A 20,441-nucleotide genomic window follows, 5' to 3' on the forward strand; every position below is an offset into this window, starting at 1 on the left:
AGCTATTAATTTTAATCTTTCTGGAAAAAAAAAACACACCAATAGGTATGTGGCACCAAAAGCTCCCAGATATAAAATACAAAAAAAAAAAAAAATTACTATAGTTACTTCAACTACCTGTAGACTTACTTCTATAAATATCTTGAAAACTCTTATTGCTCAATTAAGTTTTCCTAATTTGTCATAAATTCAATCAGTTTAAATAATGACCTGATTAAACAGATTTTGAAAAAAGGACACTGTCCGTATTTATATGTGGATTTTACAAATAAAACTGTCCAAGGAAATGATGATAAACAACCTCTAAAATAGTAAAAACATTTTTCTTAATTTATATTAGGACTAGCTTTACAGTTTTTAAGCCTAAAGCCGTTTGAAAGTCACATTCTTTAAAGGGTAACAGTGCCATATGACCAATTTATGACTATCTTAAATACGAGTAAAACAAAAATTATCTAAACTCAGTAAGAAAGAACTTAAAAGAAAGAAAAAAGTGCCTTAATTTTTGTTGGAAGAGTATAATATTTCAAAAGACATGATGACAAAAAAGAAATCATTTATCCATTTTCTTGTACCAATGCACCATAAAGATCAAGAAACTTTGGAGGGATACATGGATGCATCATAAAGGAATTTATCATGAGCAAAGATTGCAAGATAAATCAACAGTACCCAATCCATGTATTATATAAAATAAGTGATAGGGAATCTTACAAGAGTTAGTAGTCTATACAAACAGATCTGAACACATTCAGAGGGAGAGTAGACTCTTAACTGTAATTATAATTTCTGAATTTTAAAGCATAGCACCTATCACTTATTCTATATGGCAAACATGAAAGAGTCTTTTACGTCCAATCAATCTTTTTAATGTTTAGCTCAAAATCATTAGAGAGGCTTAAAATTCTTCGTTTATTCCTTATTTCCTTGGAGAAATCACAAGGTCAATGCAGGGTAGAGAAACCATCCTCTACACTGTTTGAGCATCAGTAGGTATCTCTACCTTGATGAGAGAAGTACAGTGTCAGCAGGTATATACTCTTTGCCTTTTATTATAACTATATCTCCAACATTTACCTGAAAGAAAACTGGGAATTGGTTAATTATCTGCATTGAAAATAGTTACAAATACACAACCCATTTGTATTTAAGAAGAGAATACAGTAAAAAAATGCTTATTGGCAAATAAGAACCACTTATCTTCACAAAATGGCATAAAATTATCTAGAAGTGAGGCCAAGGATGGCACAATCCTTTAAATAGGAAAAACAAATACGGAATCTGTATTGTACCACCTAAGTAACATAGCTTAATAAAAATAAATTTCATCCACTCTGGTCACTTAATTGACATCTCATCTTCTCATGATTCTCTCCCTATGACATAAAAATAAAAAGGAGGAATTTTCCAAATGAAATCATTACCCTGTTTAAGGGAATCTCAATATAACTGGAAAAACTATGTATGTATATATCACTACTCCTCAGCTGATCTTAGTTAAAACGCACAATTTAGAGAGGGAAAAAAAGAGTTTTAGGTTTTCAGTTATTTCCCAGGATCATACAGGAAGAGCTTAGACTCAAACCCACACTGAGCTGTCTGCAAAGTCTGATTTTGCATAAGCAAATATAATGAAATGATCACTGCATTTTAAATTAAAAAAGAAAAACCATTTTAAGTCTCTTTCTTATTTTACTACCTGTTAGCATTAGTGTGAGCACCATCTGAAGACAAGTTAAAGATTTACTGTGTCCAGAAACTTAGAAGTAATTTAAAGGCTAGGTTTGTCACAGAGCTTTTGGCAAACAGAGTAACTCCAACTAAGTAGCAACTTGGTGTGCTGGCCAAGTTGAGCAAATTACACTGATAGCCATGAAATTAGACCTCACTCTTAGCAGCCAAGAAAACCTAAAAGTTTTACTATTTAATCAAGAGAAGAAAAGCCCTTTTTCTTGCTGGGGGTGGTGTTAAAGCCTTTTTGTTTTCTCCCCTCTCTACTTTTCCTTGAATCCCAAAATAATACTTTTCTGCGCAGGCCGGGGGGAGGTGGTGGTGGGAAGGAGAAACTGATGTCCTCAGTGGGAATCACAATAAGAGACAGCCCACTGTGGTCTAGTATATACCGCTGGGGAGACAAGTTAGGGAAGGCTGGAGGAGACCTTCTCATCTATGGTAGGTATGCTGGTTATCCAGGTAGGGGAACTCTGAATACCTTGATTCCAAAGAGATTTGTTTCAAATGAAATCTGGACTATCTGAGATTGACAAACTGTCAGGGACCTTGGAATCAAGCATCCCCTTCCTTAAAAAAATGGGGAAACTGGGAAAATAAAAAATAGCATGCATAGGTATATACTGGCCCTTAAAGTAATGTGTTGTGACAGTACTCTGATAGCACTCACTAAAAGCAAGATAAACAGAACAAAGATCTCTGCGGCCAGAGCACCAGGAGAGAATTCTACACAGGTAACCATTTAACTGCTGCTTAATTATCTCCTGTGTGTTAACATTTGCTCTTCAATCACACTATATTCTTCATAAAGTCAGAATTACATTTGCCTATACTACAGTGTTAGGAATTTTTGTAAGTCTGTTAGACACTACCAAATTGCACTATTTTCCAAAATCTTCATTCATCGTAAGACCAATGAAAGGCTTATAGTTAGTAAACTGAAAACTAAAAGAAAGTATCAGCATCTTACATGGTCTAACCCCATGTAAGCATCTTACCCCAAAGGTTTAGGAAGGGCTCAGTGAATGCTAAGGTCGTTTTCACTGCACTGTGAAGGGACTTCCTTCCTTCTGATGTCTAGGTTTTAGCTCACTTTCTCAAACACCTCTTTCCTAATGTGCCATTCATTTCTGTTTTCCATCTGGTATGTGCATAGGAATAGACAGAACAGAAAGTCAAGATGCCAAAAATTCTTTGATCACATTGTTCTAGTGAAAGTTATCATGACAAAACAGTTTTAGTCCCCAGAATACTTAAGTTTAAAAAAATACTTAGGGCTTCTGGCCACTACCTTGAGCCTTCTCATGTGATTAACATTAGAGATTATAATTGAGGATTATGAAAAAGGTTATCAGACTATAATAGACTAACTGAAGATCTGATATGTTCAATTGCAGGCTCCAGCATATTTATATTTTTACTAAGGAATTTCTGAAGATATGAATTCTTAATCCAAAGAACTAGATTTCATGGTGGAAACTTCAAGCGTTAAAGCAGCTGTAGAGAGTGATTTTGCAGGGGCATATGGCCCACTACTTCATGCTTTTCTTTAAAGTCTGAAAAATATGTTGATTCTAAGATTCTTCACTTAATTTTTCTGCCTGCTACTATTTCAAAAACATGTGAACAGTCTCAACTGCATCTTAACCTTAAGAACTGATCTCTATGGTTGAGAGTAAAGAAGACAGCTGTTGACTTTCAAGAGTGGGGACGCAACACCTTTTTCAGGGCTTTGTGACTGTAATATTTTCTTAGAAAACCAGATACTGGCAATTTAACCTTGTGCAACAAAGAAAAGGTTTCCAAACAAAAACTGGAGGGATAAACTGCGAGTGTTTAAGAGCTGAAATCTGCCCATCTATGAATGACAGGGTGGACACTGTGCAAATTTGTAGGTCCTCTGAGAAACATTAAAAAGCAACCGCAGCAGCCACACACTCAGAAAGGCCAAGAAAGAAAGAACCCTGAACTTAAAGCCCATTTGCACTAAAGTTTATCATATTACGCTGGCAAATGGATCAGACTCTTGGTTTTGCTTTATTGATTTTATTTTCAATTGCACAAAATATCACATAAGCTAAAGAAAAGACTTGCCTTCCAATCTGGCTAACACAACAGCCAGCCTGTTTTCACACCAGTTCACTTAGTGTTCAATAAATCATTTCTACATCACCAGCATCTTGGTGTACACCATCCCATTCCTTTCGCCTCTGATTATTCTATGACACAGTGACTCTATTGTAAGCCTACCGCTTAGCAGATATATTCAATAAGTATTTGCTGAGTGATGCTATAAAATTTTTGTGTGTTGACACAATATTTGAAATTACAGCTTTTACTTGTCACAAAATATACCAGAGTATAGAATGTCATAATTTATTTATAAAATGCTTTCACTATTTTTGGATATCCATATATTGTTAACTTTTTGCTATTATAAATAATGTTAAATGATAACATTTTCTTGGGATAAATTCCCAGAAATCTTTTTTTCCCCTTTTTTGTGGTTGTCAATATGAAGACCTAAATTGCTAAATCTACAATATTATGTGAATAAAAGACTTCATAAAAATTCTGAAATATAAAAATTTCTCCTTGATAGCAAATGAGACCTCAATATTGTTTAAATTTGCAACTTGTATTATTAGGTTGAATATTATACTGAGTCTGGTTGCTTATTATATATTTCTTGTTAGTTTTTGCCAACTTTTATTTCCTATCTAGATAACAACACTTTCAATCTTTTGTTATATTTGGTGCAAATATTTCCATAATTTCTCAGTTTATTTGTGTGTTGCATACTAGATTCAAATTTTATGTAATCAAATTCCATAAATCCTTCAGATGATGATCTTGTTCTTCTCCATATATTAAGATTTTTCATTCTATTTCTATGTTTTGCAAAAACAATATTTTAAGATTTTCTTCTAGTCAGTAGAAATTTATTTTAGCCTAGGCTATGACTTGGACATAAATTGTACTATTCTTGAAACTGCTAATCCGTGGTCCCGACATGATTTATTAAATAATCCTTTTATAGGTGATTTTCCCCCTTTTTTATTAAACAGGCTTTAGTTCAAGGCATTCTTTTTGTTTGGTTTTATGCTATTCATCAAAGTATATATGTGCAACAGATCCACACTATTTTAATAACTTTACTTTTTATTTATATTTAATCCTCACACACTGTTAATTTTCCAAAATAGTCTCCTATTTTCTCAACTGTTTGTTTTTGAAGTTACAATGAATAATTTAGTAAACTCTTGAGGAAAAAGGAATGATAATTTCCCTGAGGTTATGATATATCATTACTTTTGAAGAAGTGGGGCTTTGTTTTTCTAGGAATATGACACATTTGCCTATTTATGTGAAACTTTAACATTTAAAGTTTCAAGGTTTTCTTTACAGCGGTCATATATATATTTCAAGCTTATTTGTAAGCATCCCACATACCACTAGGAATGAGACCTCTTTTTTCATTGTATTTTTCTAAATTGTTATTGCTGAAAAAAGTCATGTCAATTTCTCAATATTTATCTTGAATTCATCACTGAGCTAACTTTCATTAACTCTAGTTAACTAAGTGTCTACTTCCAGTTATTAAGTAATATCAGTTCATTTTGGCTGGATGACTTTTTGCAACATGTTAAATTCTATCCCTCTGTTTCTCAAAGTGGGATATCCAGGGAAGGTGTGGCTCTGAACTCCAAGACAACTGAGAATGCTATTAATCATGGGCTGGTAAGTTAATTTTCTTTCTGTGAAAAATTGGAAAAGATAAAATAATCCACTCAGTCTTGGAATAATGACTGCCCAATAGGAGAATCAAACATTAAAATGAATTAAAATTAACTTTAGGGTGAGGTAGTGGATGGTTATCTCCTGACTTTACAACCAGTTTATTTTCTAAGCAAGCACTTGAGGTAAGAAGAAATTGTTATCAATTTCTTTGGATATGCATTTATGTTAATTACCCTGACAATCCTGGTAAATGAAATATATTTATAATAAAAATCAATGTATTGTACTTGACTACATTCTACTTGGCTTCTCCCTAGCGTTTAAATCCATAAGTACTATACAAGAGCATAAAGGAAACTTCTTTTGAAACAGTAAATTGAGCTTTTTCGTTTTTTCTATCTTGTGCCTCTGAAAAAGAGGTAACTGATACAGAAATAAGGAAAAAACAAAGTATTTTCCTCCTTGTTACTTTCATGTCAAAAGCCAAAGACAGGGAGACTTTTCAAATAGTCAGAAAAGGAGATGTCAATCTTTATTCCGGCCACTGATTTACAATCAAAATGCAATTAGTTCAGAGGGATTCCTGTTACCTGGGAGGATGCAAGGTGACTGTGAATGTCACAGGGCAGAATCAAGGGCATGGCCTTTAACTGGGAAATGCTGGAGTGCAAATAAACTGAGTGTGGTTACACATCTGTTGTCCTAGCAATATCAGAAAACAAGTTCCCTGGGTGGAGTGGCCTTGCTCCAAAAAGTTTCTTACAAAGTTAGGAAGGTTATTCACTTGTGGATGACTGGAGGTTAAATGGTCTTTCAGAACTAAAGGAGAACTAACAATCATAGCTTACCTTTTGAAACTGGGGTCTGAAAAGCATATGAACATTTGGATAACACTTGCTAAATTGTGACTCAACTCATTAACTGTCGTGTTAGAGGTCCTATGAGCAAATTAACTTCTTGATGTTATGGAACTGATTTTTAGCTAGTTAGAAGATGATATTTAGTTAGTAAGACTTAGAGAAAAAAATGAATTAGCAATGTGTAAATGTGATTAGCCACAATAAATGAATTTGAAGTAAGATATACAAATGTGAACTATCAGAATCTAATTTTTGTTTTACTTGGACAGTAGATGATTAAAGCAAAAAAATTACAACACAAAACAGTTCATGGTTAAATGAAATCTATGAAAACAGTACTCAAAATATACTATGAAGGAAACAAAAAAGTTCTAAATATAACTTTAAGATAACAGTCTTTCTAATATATTGCAGAATTATTAAATGGAAATGACTAACTGAAGAAGATTCCATGTATGTATACATTACTTACTAAACAGCTTTCACATCACTGGAATCCTTGACATTTGGTTATACCATACACAAAAATTACATCTATTAGAGTACACCTCTATGCATGTCTCCTCCTGTAACAAAATAAAAACCAATGCATACCTTTTCCCAGTGCACAATTTCCCAAGCACCATTTCTCAAAACTGGAAAGAGAAAAGGTGATAGTTTTAAGAACATTTTTATTACTCATCAAAAGCCTACCTCTGATGAAATGATCATTTTTAAATGAATAGCTTCAAATAAATGAACTGGTAACAATTTTTTACAGGTTTAAAAACTAATTGTGACAGCAAAGATACATAAAATTATACAAAGAAACAATCAATGTACCTTTTATATCTCACAGTAAAATATTACTAACAAGGTAATCTTTCACCAAGGGCTTTCTTTAGCACACAGAAGAATTACAGGGCTTGGCTGGAGGAGAAAGCCACAGAAATGCTTGAAAAAGGGAGTGACAAGCTTAAAACATTTCAGAAGCCAGAATAGTAGCAATGCTAAAAAAAAAAAATGATTTACAAGCAGAGAGGAATGGATTTCAAACTAGGTAGTAAAAATTTAATACATACACCAGTAGATTAAAAAAAATCTGTACTTTCAGCTTTAAAATAATGGAAAATAGCAGATATTTGTATATTTGGTTTACTGAGAAGAAACAAAAGAGGGCTAAAATTAAATTATGATTGAGGGATTGAAATTTCTCAGAGTTTTACTACGGGTTTGCAACAGTCAATTTACTCGGTTTACTTTTCTTTTATTCCTACAATGCATCTGTGGCATAATACTGAATATACCCATAGATACTAACAGATAAAACAGAAGAGAATAAAGTGAAGCAGATAGCACAGCATGGAGTTAAGAAAAAGAGTAAGTCAAGGTCAGTCAACAAATTATCCTTACAGTAAATTCCATGAGGGCAAAGCTAACATTTGCTTTGTTTAATACAATATTCTCTGGAAGCAGTACAGTCCTAGTGCTAAGTAGCTGCTGGGTAAATATTTGCAAGATGAATAACTTAAAGGCATGAAAACATTAGATTCAGTTTCTTTTGATGTTAGAAGCGATGAAGGCTGAACCTTCTTAAGTAAATCACAATGATAATCTCTAAAATGTGCAATAGCAAACCTAACATTAATTACATACTCACAGGTCTGAAAACCAGTGCTATAATATAAAATATTCTAATCTAAATATAATCTTTTAGTATTTCAAAATTTCCTGAACTCAGGGACTATGTCTTATTCATTTCTTTACTTCTAGCACTTTGCAGCATTCCTGGCACGTAAGACACTCCAGTGTGAAACAGATGAGTAAGTGCAAGGAGGAGTATCTTACAGTGAATTTTGGTGAATCAACTTCATTAATTTAAATAATTCCAAGATGAAGAGCTAACACTAAAGAATTTCCAGTAACTATATGAATAAGTTTCAGTGTTTACAGTTGGGAGTGAAGGATCTGAGCCCCAGCATCTAAAACTGATCCCTATGCCCTAAAACACAAGACTCTAAGGCCTGCAGAGTTCACCCACACTGGTGGCGCTAGTGGTAAAGAACCCTTCTGCCAATGGAGAGACATAAGGGACACAGATTTGATCCCTGGGTCAGGTAGATGCCCTGGAGGCAGGAATGGAAACCCACTCCAGTATTCTTGCCTGGAGAATCCCACGGACAGAAAAGACTGGCGGGCTATAGTTCACAGGGTTGCAAAGAGTTGGACACGACTCAAGTGACTTAGTACAATTCCACCAGTAAAACTGCCCCTAGGGTACAAGGGGTTCAGAGCACAATGCTTAAGAGTAAAAAAGTCCTGGGTTTAGATGCCATCTCCATCAGTGTCAAGCAATATCTTTCTCAAAATCAGTTGTTACAAAGAATAAACAAATGAGAGCATTTTGCCCTTAATCACAGTGGCAATATTACAATATTAAGTACTCAACAAGGAGTGCTGGGAAAGTGCTGTTCAAATGTATATAACTGAATGATGGGGCTAAAATCTGCATAGATTTAAATTAGAAAAAAAACCCTGTTCAATAGTACTATTGTCATTTATTTTCTTCTAACCCTATCTCATATAAGTAAACATTCTCCCACTGCAATACCCCACTGTTTAAAAACCAGCATCCAGTATTTTTAAAATTAAGAGGTTTGACATGAAAATGAAGACCTCAGGCTCATCTAGAAGCCTGGTCAGTCCCTGCACTGTGACCTGTGGCTGGGACAGCAGGGGTCACCACTTCCGATGAGGCTCACCACTCTATCACCATGCTTGTGGTGTCCCACTGCTGGACATACAGCGTACTTCCCTTATTTAGGAGACCTGCCTGGCTCACACACATGAGGTTTTTCTATCCTTCACTGAGGTAAAACTTACAACCAGCTATACAGACCTTACGTGTTCTGTTCAATGAGTTTTAAAAAACTGTAAACATCTATGAACCCACTACTTACAACGAGACATAGAACTCCAGAAAGACTCCTTGTATGTCTTTACCATCCACCCATCCTCCCATCCCCAGGGGCAAATATTAATTATTCACCATAAGCTAGTTTTGCATGTCACATGCAAAGAATTACACAATATTTTTGTATTGAAGTTTCAAACAATGTATCTGAGATTCTGTTAAAAAAAGTTTATTTCCACCATTAAATTGACATGGTACTATGGGGGACTGATTTTTGGATTCTGTATTTATGCCACTGATCAATTTACACATTTTTCATACCAATATTTACCATGCCTTGATCACTCTAACTCTATAGTAAGTCCTGAATTTAGGTAGTCTTCCCACATTGTTCTTTTCCAATATTGTTTGGCTATTTTGAGTTCTTTGCATTTCCATGTAAATTTTAAAACTGAATTGTCAATTCTGAAAAAAACAAAAACTCTAAACCCACTTAAGACTTTGATTTAGGGCTCAAGCGTTTCAATTCATGGGAAGCCCGGACAAGCTATACCTTTCTATTAATTTATGTCTTCATAAATTTTCTCCAATATGTTTTTGTAGTTTACAGTGCATGGATCTTTTATTAGATTTACTTCTTGATATTGGATTACTTTTTTCCTTATACTGTAACTTGTCTTTTTTTTACTACATTTTCCAATTAGTCATTGGTGGTATACAGAAATGCATTAAACTTTCATACAATGACCCTGTCACCATTAATTTTGTTAAATTCACTTATTAGTTCTGGTAGGATTTTTTTCTGTTTGTTTCATAGCAATACTTTCTAAGAAAATTAATTTCAGTTTGTTAACAATGCTGTATTATTTTTGGCAGTTTTATTATCCTCATATGCCTCATTGTTCATCTTATTTTTAAACTTCTGCTCTTATGCAAAAAAAAAAAAAAAAAAGAATTTCTTCCCCTAGACTCCAAGATCTGGGACTCAAGAATATTCTCTTTCCGTTCATTGCTGTATTCCCAGTGTTTCCATACAGCAACACAAAGGTGCTCAGTCAATACTCACTGGATGGAAAGTGGATGCACTGATGTTCTTACATGTTTGGGGCCACATAAAGCCATAGTCGTAGATTTACTAAAGATACAACCCTGCTCCCTAGCAGATTTCCTGTTAAAAATATACACACAATGTTTAAAAAACAGCTGCAAAGGAAAACACTTTGGCATCTCCTCAGAGCTATCATGAGATACAGAAATTTCATACCTAAGTGTATATCCAAGAGAACTGAAAACATATTCATACAAGAACTTGTGCACAACTGTTTACCATATCATTGTTCATAATTAGAAAGTGGAAACAACTGAAAGCCCATACACCAATGAATGGTTAAACAAGAGGGGTATTATAGTTTCTGATCTTACATTTAGATCTTTAATCCACTTTGAGTTTTATTTTTGTGTACGGTGTTAGAAAGTGATCTAGTTTCATTCTTTTACAAGTGGTTGACCAGTTTTCCCAGCACCACTTGTTAAAGAGATTGTCTTTACTCCATTGTATATTCTTGCCTCCTTTGTCAAAGATAAGGTGTCCATATGTGTGTGGATTTATCTCTGGGCTTTCTATTTTGTTCCATTGATCTATATGTCTGTCTTTGTGCCAGTACCATACTGTCTTGATGACTGTGGCTTTGTAGTAGAGCCTGAAGTCAGGCAAGTTGATTCCTCCTGTTCCATTCTTCTTTCTCAAGATTGCTTTGGCTATTCGAGGCTTTTTGTATTTCCATACAAATCTTGAAATTATTTGTTCTAGTTCTGTGAAAAATGTGGCTGTTAGCTTGACAGGGATTGCACTGAATTTGTAAATTGCTTTGGGTAGTATACTCATTTTCACTATATTAATTCTTCCGATCCATGAACATGGTATATTTCTCCATCTATTAGTGTCCTCTTTGATTTCTTTCATCAGTGTTTTATAGTTTTCTATATATAGGTCTTTAGTTTCTTTAGGTAGATATATTCCTAAGTATTTTATTCTTTTCGTTGCAATGGTAAATGGAATTGTTTCCTTAATTTCTTTTTCTACTTTCTCATTATTCATGTATAGGAATGCAAGGGATTTCTGTGTGTTGATTTTATATCCTGCAACTTTACTATATTCATTGATTAGCTCTAGTAATTTTCTGGTGGAGTCTTTAGGGTTTTCCATGTAGAGGATCATGTCATCTGCAAACAGTGATAGTTTTACTTCTTCCCTTCCAATTTGGATTCCTTTTATTTCTTTTTCTGTTCTGATTGCTGTGGCCAAAACTTCCAGAACTATGTTGAATAGTAGCGGTGAAAGTGGACACCCTTGTCTTGTTCCTGACTTTAGGGGAAATGCTTTCAATTTTTCACCATTGAGGATAATGTTTGCTGTGGGTTTGTCATAGATAGCTTTTATTATGTTGAGGTATGTTCCTTCTATTCCTGCTTTCTGTAGAGTTTTTATCATAAATGGATGTTGAATTTTGTCAAAGGCCTTCTCTGCATCTATTGAGATAATCATATGGTTTTTATTTTTCAATTTGTTAATGTGGTGAATTACATTGATTGATTTGCGTATATTGAAGAATCCTTGCATCCCTGGGATTAAAGATCTAAATGTAAGATCAGAAACTATAAAACTCCTAGAGGAGAATATAGGCAAAACACTCTCAGAAATAAATCACAGCAGGATCCTCTATGATCCACCTCCCAGAATTCTGGAAATAAAAGCAAAAATAAACAAATGAGATCTAATTAAAATTAAAAGCTTCTGCACAACAAAGGAAAATATAAGCAAGGTGAAAAGACAGCCTTCTGAATGGGAGAAAATAATAGCAAATGAAGCAACTGACAAACAACTAATCTCAAAAATATACAAGCAACTTATGCAGCTCAACTCCAGAAAAATAAACGACCCAATCAAAAAATGGGCCAAAGAACTAAATAGACATTTCTCCAAAGAAGACATACGGATGGCTAACAAACACATGAAAAGATGCTCAACATCACTCATTATCAGAGAAATGCAAATCAAAACCACAATGAGGTACCACTTCACACCAGTCAGAATGGCTGCGATCCAAAAATCTGCAAGCAAGAAATGCTGGAGAGGGTGTGGAGAAAAGGGAACCCTCCTACACTGTTGGTGGGAATGCAAACTAGTACAGCCACTATGGAGAACAGTGTGGAGAGTCCTTAAAAAATTGCAAATAGAACTACCTTATAACCCAGCAATCCCACTGCTGGGCATACACACCGAGGAAACCAGAATTGAAAGAGACACATGTACCCCAATGTTCATCGCAGCACTGTTTATAATAGCCAGGACATGGAAACAACCTAGATGTCCATCAGCAGATGAATGGATAAGAAAGCTGTGGTACATATACACAATGGAGTATTACTCAGCCGTTAAAAAGAATTCATTTGAATCAGTTCTGATGAGATGGATGAAACTGGAGCCGATTATACAGAGTGAAGTAAGCCAGAAAGAAAAACACCAATACAGTATACTAACACATATATATGGAATTTAGGAAGATGGCAATGATGACCCTGTATGCAAGACAGGAAAAAAGACACAGATGTGTATAACGGACTTTTGGACTCAGAGGGAGAGGGAGAGGGTGGGATGATTTGGGAGAATGGGAATTCTAACATGTATACTATCATGTAAGAATTGAATCGCCAGTCCATGTCTGATGTAGGGTGCAGCATGCTTGGGGCTGGTGCATGGGGATGACCCAGAGAGATGTTGTGGGGAGGGAGGTGGGAGGGGGGGTCATGTTTGGGAACGCATGTAAGAATTAAAGATTTAAAAAAAAAAAAGAAAGCTTAAATAAGTGACCACTCACTAAGTGAAAAAAGTAGCAGTTGAACTTCCAGATCCATGCCTCAACACTTCTGGGAAATTGCTCTAGAAATCTGAGTAAAATTACATTTACTTGAATGTATTTATACTAGGATATAAATGTATACATATAATATACATTTTTTATCTATATGTCAAATATATATTTCTAAATGAATATATTTTTATTTCTAAATATATTATGTTTCTAAATAAATTTCATAATTTCATCCAAAAAGAAAAACTTAACTAGCAAATCGCACATTGTGCATTTTTTAAATTCAACATTACTAACCCTGGATTATCTATTTCTAAATTTTACCATAAATTCTTGTTGTAGCCAAAAAAATAAAAAAATAAAAAAAATAAACAAGAGGGGTATATCCACACAATGGAAGATTATTCAGTCATATAAAAGGAATGGAGTGTTGATACACGTGACAACTGGATGACTCCTGAAGATAAGCCAGACACAAAAGGCTACCTATTGTATGATCCCCTTTATGTAAAACGCCCAGAGAAGAGAAATCCATAGAAATAGATAGTATATTAGTGGTTGTCAGGGGCTCATAGAAGAGGGCAATGGGGACTGACTGTTTATAAGTCTGGGGTTTCTTTTTGAGGTGATGGAAATACTCTGGAATCAGATAGTGGTGATGGATGCATAATGCTGTGAATATATTAAAAACACTGAACTGTACACTTGAAAATAATAAGTTTTACAGTATATGAATTATAACTCAATAACAAACAGCTACATAAAATGATGCCAATGAACTATTTAAACATTTGCTTAAAATAACCTTCTCAGCTTCAGAAGTTCCTAAAATGATTCCAACGCGAGCAGCTGGAAATGGTTAGGCAACCAGTAGATGCACTAATGTCCCTGTGTGTTTGGGAAAGGAACGTCCTCTGATGTCAGCTTTGCGCCACCCCTCAGCTCTGTAACTTAACTAACCCTCCTTGAAGTGCTGCCACTTGGAAGAGGTTTGTCAGCTCACATCCCGAAATAGCTCTGAACCACTCCACTGGGTTCCCCTTACAGGCTGGAAGAGTCACAGCAGGCTCGCCAAACTCAGCAGACCATGCCAGGGAGTCTGCTCCACCAGGGAGGTTAGAAGCGTGGCCACTTTCATGGAAACCTGGAAAACCATGTGAATCTGCTTCAGTTCTCCATCCTCCCCAAATACTCATCCCCTTCAACCTTGCGTGGATGGTTTCTCCATGTACATTCGAGCCCATCTACATCCTCGACCCCTCTACCTGACCCTTCTGCAGCACCTTCCCTCTATAAACCAGCCAGTTCTACCATCTCATAGGGAATGTCTGCCTCTACCAGAACAGTACATCCGCCTACCCTCTTCCTTCCTCCTCTCCATACAAATGGTTCCTCTCTATTCATCACTGGAGACACACTGGAAAATATGTCTTACTACAAAAACTGACACACCTGAGAAACTTTTAAATACAAATTCAGCTGATAATGTTTTCTACCAAATCACAGAATCAATGTATTACTATCCAAGCCAACTGGAGGTATATAAAATGAAAAGTTGAACTTCTCTCCTCATCTCATGCCACTTTCTCAAGGTAAAGAACGCTAACTGATGCATCCTCAAGTACTTTCCTCTAGACAAGCACAGCCATATGCATGCTTATTTTCTCTCTTTTCAGAAAATGTATTTCTCTGCAACCTGGTTTTCCACTTAACATATACTTTCAGAACAAAGCACGGAGACAGTCTATTTTTTGAAAAATAATCCCTTGTATCTTTGCATCTGTTACAAATGGATTGATAATTTGAACAGACTCACAAGACTCCACAGGGTGCATTCAAGAAAAGTTTTAATCAAACTATAGGATGTGGTACAGCTGGAAAAAGAATGGTAGCTTAAAAGCCCAGGCAAGCATCAGGAGCCTAAGATACTTCTAGGCACAGGGTTTTTTCTCATTCACTGAGGACATGGATTTAAGCTCCATGATATGTAGGATAAATCTTAACTTCAGGGAAGCCTGGGAAGATGTTTCTAGGGGATCTTTTATACCCCCTGGTGGGTCAGAGGTTAAAGCATCTGCCTGCAATGTGGGAGACCTGGGTTTGATCCCTGGGTCGGGAAGATTCCCTGGAGAAGGAAATGGCAACCCACTCCAGCATTCTTACCTGGAGAATCCCATGGACGGAGGAGCCTGGTGGGCTACAGTCCACAGGGTCGCAAAGAGTCGGACATGACTGAGCGACTTAATTTCACTTCATCAATTAGACAAGTCAGATTATGTTACAGGTTAAACCAGGTAAGTTACAACTCAGTTAAGCTACCACTCTATATACATCCTTAAACCCAGCAGAGAAGCAAGTTTTGGGTATCCCAGGGAGTTTCAAACCCTGCAAAGCACCTTATAATTCACCAATTGGTCCATCTTGTCCGTCTCTTGGCCAAGTTGCAGCATCACAATTCCAGGTATCCCTGAGATGAGCAGAGAGCTATTTCAGCCCAGCTGTGAAACAACTCTTTTACATAACAACTATATCATAGTGTATTCAACTATCCTCCTCTCAATGGAAACTCTGACTTTTGCTTTTTCTGCCACCTCAAACAACACTGAAATATCTTTACATGATTGTCTCCTATAGGATTCCCAAAGGAGCACTACTGGCTCTAGGGTATTTATGTTTGTACTTTTTTATCAGATGCAACCAGATTCATTCCTACTGCAATCTATACCATCATTAGCAATATAGAAAGTTCCACTGACAATAAACTTAGACAAACACAAATTGTTATCAGTCATTTGAATTTTGTCAATCTGATGAGCATTCGGTATTTATTCTGAAAGTTACAGTGGACTGGATTAATACAATTGTAAATTACCTTAATGTCCTACACTGACTTAGAATTCTAACTAGGTAGAGAAACACATCTTTGGGTGTAGTACAGAACCTGGGTACTCAACAACTGGTCCAGAGACCTATATCATCAGCATCACCTGGAGGCTTTTTAGACCCTGGGATGTTTCTACCCTTTCTATATTTTACCCCTAATTTCATTTGTTCTTGCATACAAAACTGGAATACAGAAATGAAGGCTGGATGCACAGTTTCTTCAAACTTGAGGCTAGACCCATTTTAGGATATAAAGAACAACACAGAATTCTGGTGAAGTTAAAAATCACAGCTCACAATATAGCAAAGGTTTCTGTACAATTTAAGGCTTGAATACTGGCTGAGTACAAAAGTCAGTCACAATTCATTACTGTCTTTACTTCTGAACTGGTTCCTAAAATCCAACCACAGAACAATGAAAATAAACCATATCACATGTATAGGCTGGTGACTGAAACAGCAGCCTAGTTATTTTTAATCACTGACCTCCTCTGACCCAGCTCTAGGCAGGTTTAGAGGAAGCAAGAAGTGACGCTGGGTCCTTGGCTGAGCTTTCAGCTTTCCTGAGCCCAAAGTAAACTTACTTTATAACCCTAGAGACAGTGAGTCGTGGAGATGACCAGTGATGCCTGGTGAAGGGGACTGCGAACAAGCTAGGACAGAATTATGCCAATGGCCTGTCTCATGATGCTACAACAACTCATTCTTTTAAATGCAAACCTCTTCCACCTCTCAGTAGTTCCCCAAACACACCTGCTATAATTTCCACATGGGCTAATTAATTAGTCTGACAATATGCATGGCAGAGCTCAGATTTTAAACAAACACCTCAAATGTCACCTGATTTTACTGAGCAGGATGCTACTTAACAGCTTTTGTTGTAATGGGCTGTCTTTTCTGAAATGAAAACATTCTGTTACAGTCCCTTGGGCATTCTCTAATCAAAGGCTCTGGAGAAACTGTCCATCTTTCAGGACTTGATCAACATGTTGTGCAGGTACAGGTGCCGGCTCACCTAACTGGTGAGAGAAGCCCTTACCGCAGCCATCTAACTGGTCTACCACAAGGACTGTTGGAGAAAGAGTCACCGGGGTATCATGGGGTGCCTGCTATTCCTGGGCAATCAAGCCACTTCTTGAAGCAGGTAACGAAAGGCAAGTTATCCAAGGGGACAATGGGCACTACCACTGTCACAGAAAAGAGAGGAACCACAGCAAAGGCAGCATGCTGCAACTCCATTTCGGGAGTTACCACTGAAGAGGAGCTTTAATGCACTGAGAAGGGGAAAAGTGCTGCTGAGCTGATGGTTTTGAACTGGGCAGAGAAGGAAAACCAACATACACAAATTAAAGCATCAATTCATTCACTGCGTAGACCCTTACTTACAAAGATGACTTGAAGGCAAAAACCTCTTGTGGCACAACCTGGCAAATGCACAAAAGTCTCCTGCATAAACTTGCCTAGAAAGGTCAAAGGAAGCAACAACCTGTTTGGAGTGTATTGACACAAAGGACAAAGGGAACTTTTTGAGTTCCACTCTCATCCATATTCTTTTTAGAGAAACTAATTGATACGACTTTTATCAACTTGCTTATAGATAAGGAAAAAGCAGAAACAGTGGCAGATTTTATTTTCTTGGGCTCCAAAATCATGGCAGAGGGTGACAGCAGCCATTAAATTAAAAGACACTTGCTCCTTGGAAGAAAACCTATGAGAAACCTAGACGGCATATTAAAAAGCAAAGACATCACTTTGCCAACAAAGTCTGTATAGTCAAAGCTATGGTTTTTCCAGTAGTCATGAATGGATGTAAGAGCTAGACCATAAAGAAGGCTGAGAGCCAAAGAACTGATGCTTTGAACTGTGGAATTGGAGAAGACTCTTGAGAGTCCCTTGGACAGTAAAGAGATCAAATCAGTCAATCCTAAAGTAAATCAACCCTGAATATTCATTGGAAGGACTGAAGCTGAAGCCAAAGCTCTAATACTTTGGCCACCTGATGTGGAGAACTGACTCACTGGAACCTCCTTTGCTCAAAATGTTTTCCCCAATCCTGCCTAGAGTTATGAATCATTTGCATTTTCCTTCACATAACTGAGAAATTCCTTGAAAGAAAAATCTCCCTTCACTTTGCCAATCATTCATTCCACCCTTCCCTGTAGCCAGGCTTCGGTTCTCACGGACTCCCTGGTTACTCTCCAGTTTAGAACTAGAACTCCAGTTAAGAACTGTGACTTTTTTTTAACTCAAGCATATCTGACTTACAATACTGCATTAGTTTCAGGTATAGAGTACAGTGATTCAGTTTTTTTTTTTTTCAGATTATATTTCATTATATGTTACTATAAGATATTGACTGTAATTCCCTGTGCTACACAGTAAATTCTTGTTGTTTACCTATCTTCGGACTTCTTAAATGCTCGTTTTAGTGGGTATCACTGTCCCAGTCCGCTACTAATTCAGCAGCACTTGGTGTTTGATGGGGTTTCCCCTCTGGTAGCAAGTCCAGTTGGACCTATCCATTGTGTATTTCCCTTTGACTTCTCATCAACACCTCCCTATTCCTCTTCCCTAATTAAAAGTCAGTCTCCTTTTGGGTCTCATACCACCCCTCCCCATACAGCTGTCTGTCACCTTCTTTGTTCAAAAGTATGACTGGGAACCTAGCCAACCCTTTCAGTAATTCTCTTTAAGTTCTTCACTCTGGTTTTCAAAAGCCTCCAAATTATGATTCTATCTTGTCTCCCCATTCCTGTCCCCACTGCTCCCTGTCATGTATCCTATGCTATAGTCTAAAGAGATTACATTCAGCCCTGCCCACTGCCATTTCCTTGGGTTCTACATCTGAGACTCACCATGTCATTTTGTATAAGGGACTTGAGCATTGGATATGGTATCGTGGGGGTCCTGGAACCAATCCCCAATGGATACTGAAGGACAACTCTATTTGCTATTCCCAGAATATAACTCACGCCTCCCCATTTTCTCCTGGATCACCCCTGCAACCATCCCAACAGCTCTGCTTACTGAAAGGCCACCTGTCTTTATGAACCTTGCATGTGACATTTCTAAATCTCCACCTCTTTCATTTGGCCTTTATTAGTTTTTCTATCTTGTATTGTAATATCAGTGAGCATCTTACCTTCCCTACCAGATTCTAATTTCCTGTAGGGCAGGCACAAAGCCTGATTTCTTTCTGCATTTTCTGCACTGGGTCTTACACAAGGCAGATATTCAGTAAGACTTACTGAAGTGAAATAATAAATAGTCTAACCTGGAGTCACACCTGTTTTTTTCCTTTCACTTTATCTATGGCCCTCAATTTCCTCAGTGGGTTTTTTGTTTCTTGGTGTGCAACTTTTATTTCTGGGACAAATGAAAGCCAATCTAGGGCTGTACTTCCCCCCAGATAAATACATCCTTTTCAACCTGAGCTTCTGTTGAAAATATCTAACAAGTTCAATTTATAAAATCCTAAAATGTTTAAATTTTAATTTGAAGATATTAATAATCTTAGAGATATCTGAAAACATTCTTTGAAAAATAGTGCTCAATTTTTAAGTCCACATTTTAAGCTCATGGATACAATATCATCTGTGAACTATTTATAGGTAACTTATGTACACATGGCAGATTACAGGTCCAGACTTAGGGATGGATCAGACACGCAGATGCCTCCAGCGAGACAAAAAAGCTGCACACTGGCTTTTTGCAGAAGCCAGGAAAATGGTGCTACTTTAAATCCCTTAGCACGAAGTTGAACTCAACCAGATGGATTTAGCCCTGGTAGTAGGTCACCACAGCCGTAACAACCTAAAACAAATTCAACCCACACCAACTGAATGTCTTTTTCATAAAGGATTTTAAAGATGAAATAGCTTCCAGTAGGAGATAAGCAACTATGTGCTCTGCAGGGATGTAGCCTGCTAGGGGTTATCAGCTGCCACCTGCTCAACTCCACTTCTGAAGAGGCAGATGTGGCTCCGGGGAAGAATGCAGCAGCTGGAGATGAAATCTAATTTTTAGCTATGTGCCTAGTTAAAAAGAAATTGCTGTTGTCTTTTTCTCCATTAAATTAAAATAAAGCAAAACTGCTTTATTAAAGATTTATTCTAATCCAATAGCTATTAATACCTACTAATAAAATGAGGTATGAAAACAAACTAACAGTAGTAATGGTGACCCTCATTCAAAAGCAGCATCCAATCAGATGACTGATAGGCTGATACCAGATGTCACAGGCATCTCCCAGACATTCTTGCCTGCAGACTGTATGCACACCATCCTTCAGGAAAGATATCCAAACCTGGGATTTTAAAAAAGCAAATCTACTTCCTTAAGAGGCTTATTTCATTTTAATTATTTAGATCTCCATCCCTTCCCAGGCCTCTTTATCATGATTTTATGTGAAACTGTCATTCCACTTGAAATACTGGCATGCCAGCTATAGTAGTTTCCCAC

General features: G+C 36.6%; 1 protein-coding gene across 9 annotated transcripts in view; it reads right to left on the reverse strand.

Moving 5' to 3' along the window:
* ATP8A1 (ATPase phospholipid transporting 8A1) overlaps nucleotides 1-20,441 on the reverse strand; it is a 228,163-nt gene that overhangs the window by 161,634 nt on the left and 46,088 nt on the right. For 6 of the 9 annotated variants that reach the window (XM_069594047.1, XM_069594044.1, XM_069594053.1 and 3 more), the window contains one exon: nucleotides 6,927-6,967. In XM_069594047.1, coding sequence (XP_069450148.1) covers nucleotides 6,927-6,967 — 41 coding nt within the window. Of the gene's footprint in view, nucleotides 1-1,003; nucleotides 1,078-6,926; nucleotides 6,968-20,441 lie in introns of all 9 variants that reach the window. The other 3 variants (XM_069594046.1, XM_069594045.1, XM_069594050.1) reach the window with 1 other exon arrangement.

This window comes from Ovis canadensis, chromosome 6, assembly GCF_042477335.2.
Source record: "Ovis canadensis isolate MfBH-ARS-UI-01 breed Bighorn chromosome 6, ARS-UI_OviCan_v2, whole genome shotgun sequence".
Lineage (NCBI taxonomy): Eukaryota > Metazoa > Chordata > Mammalia > Artiodactyla > Bovidae > Ovis > Ovis canadensis.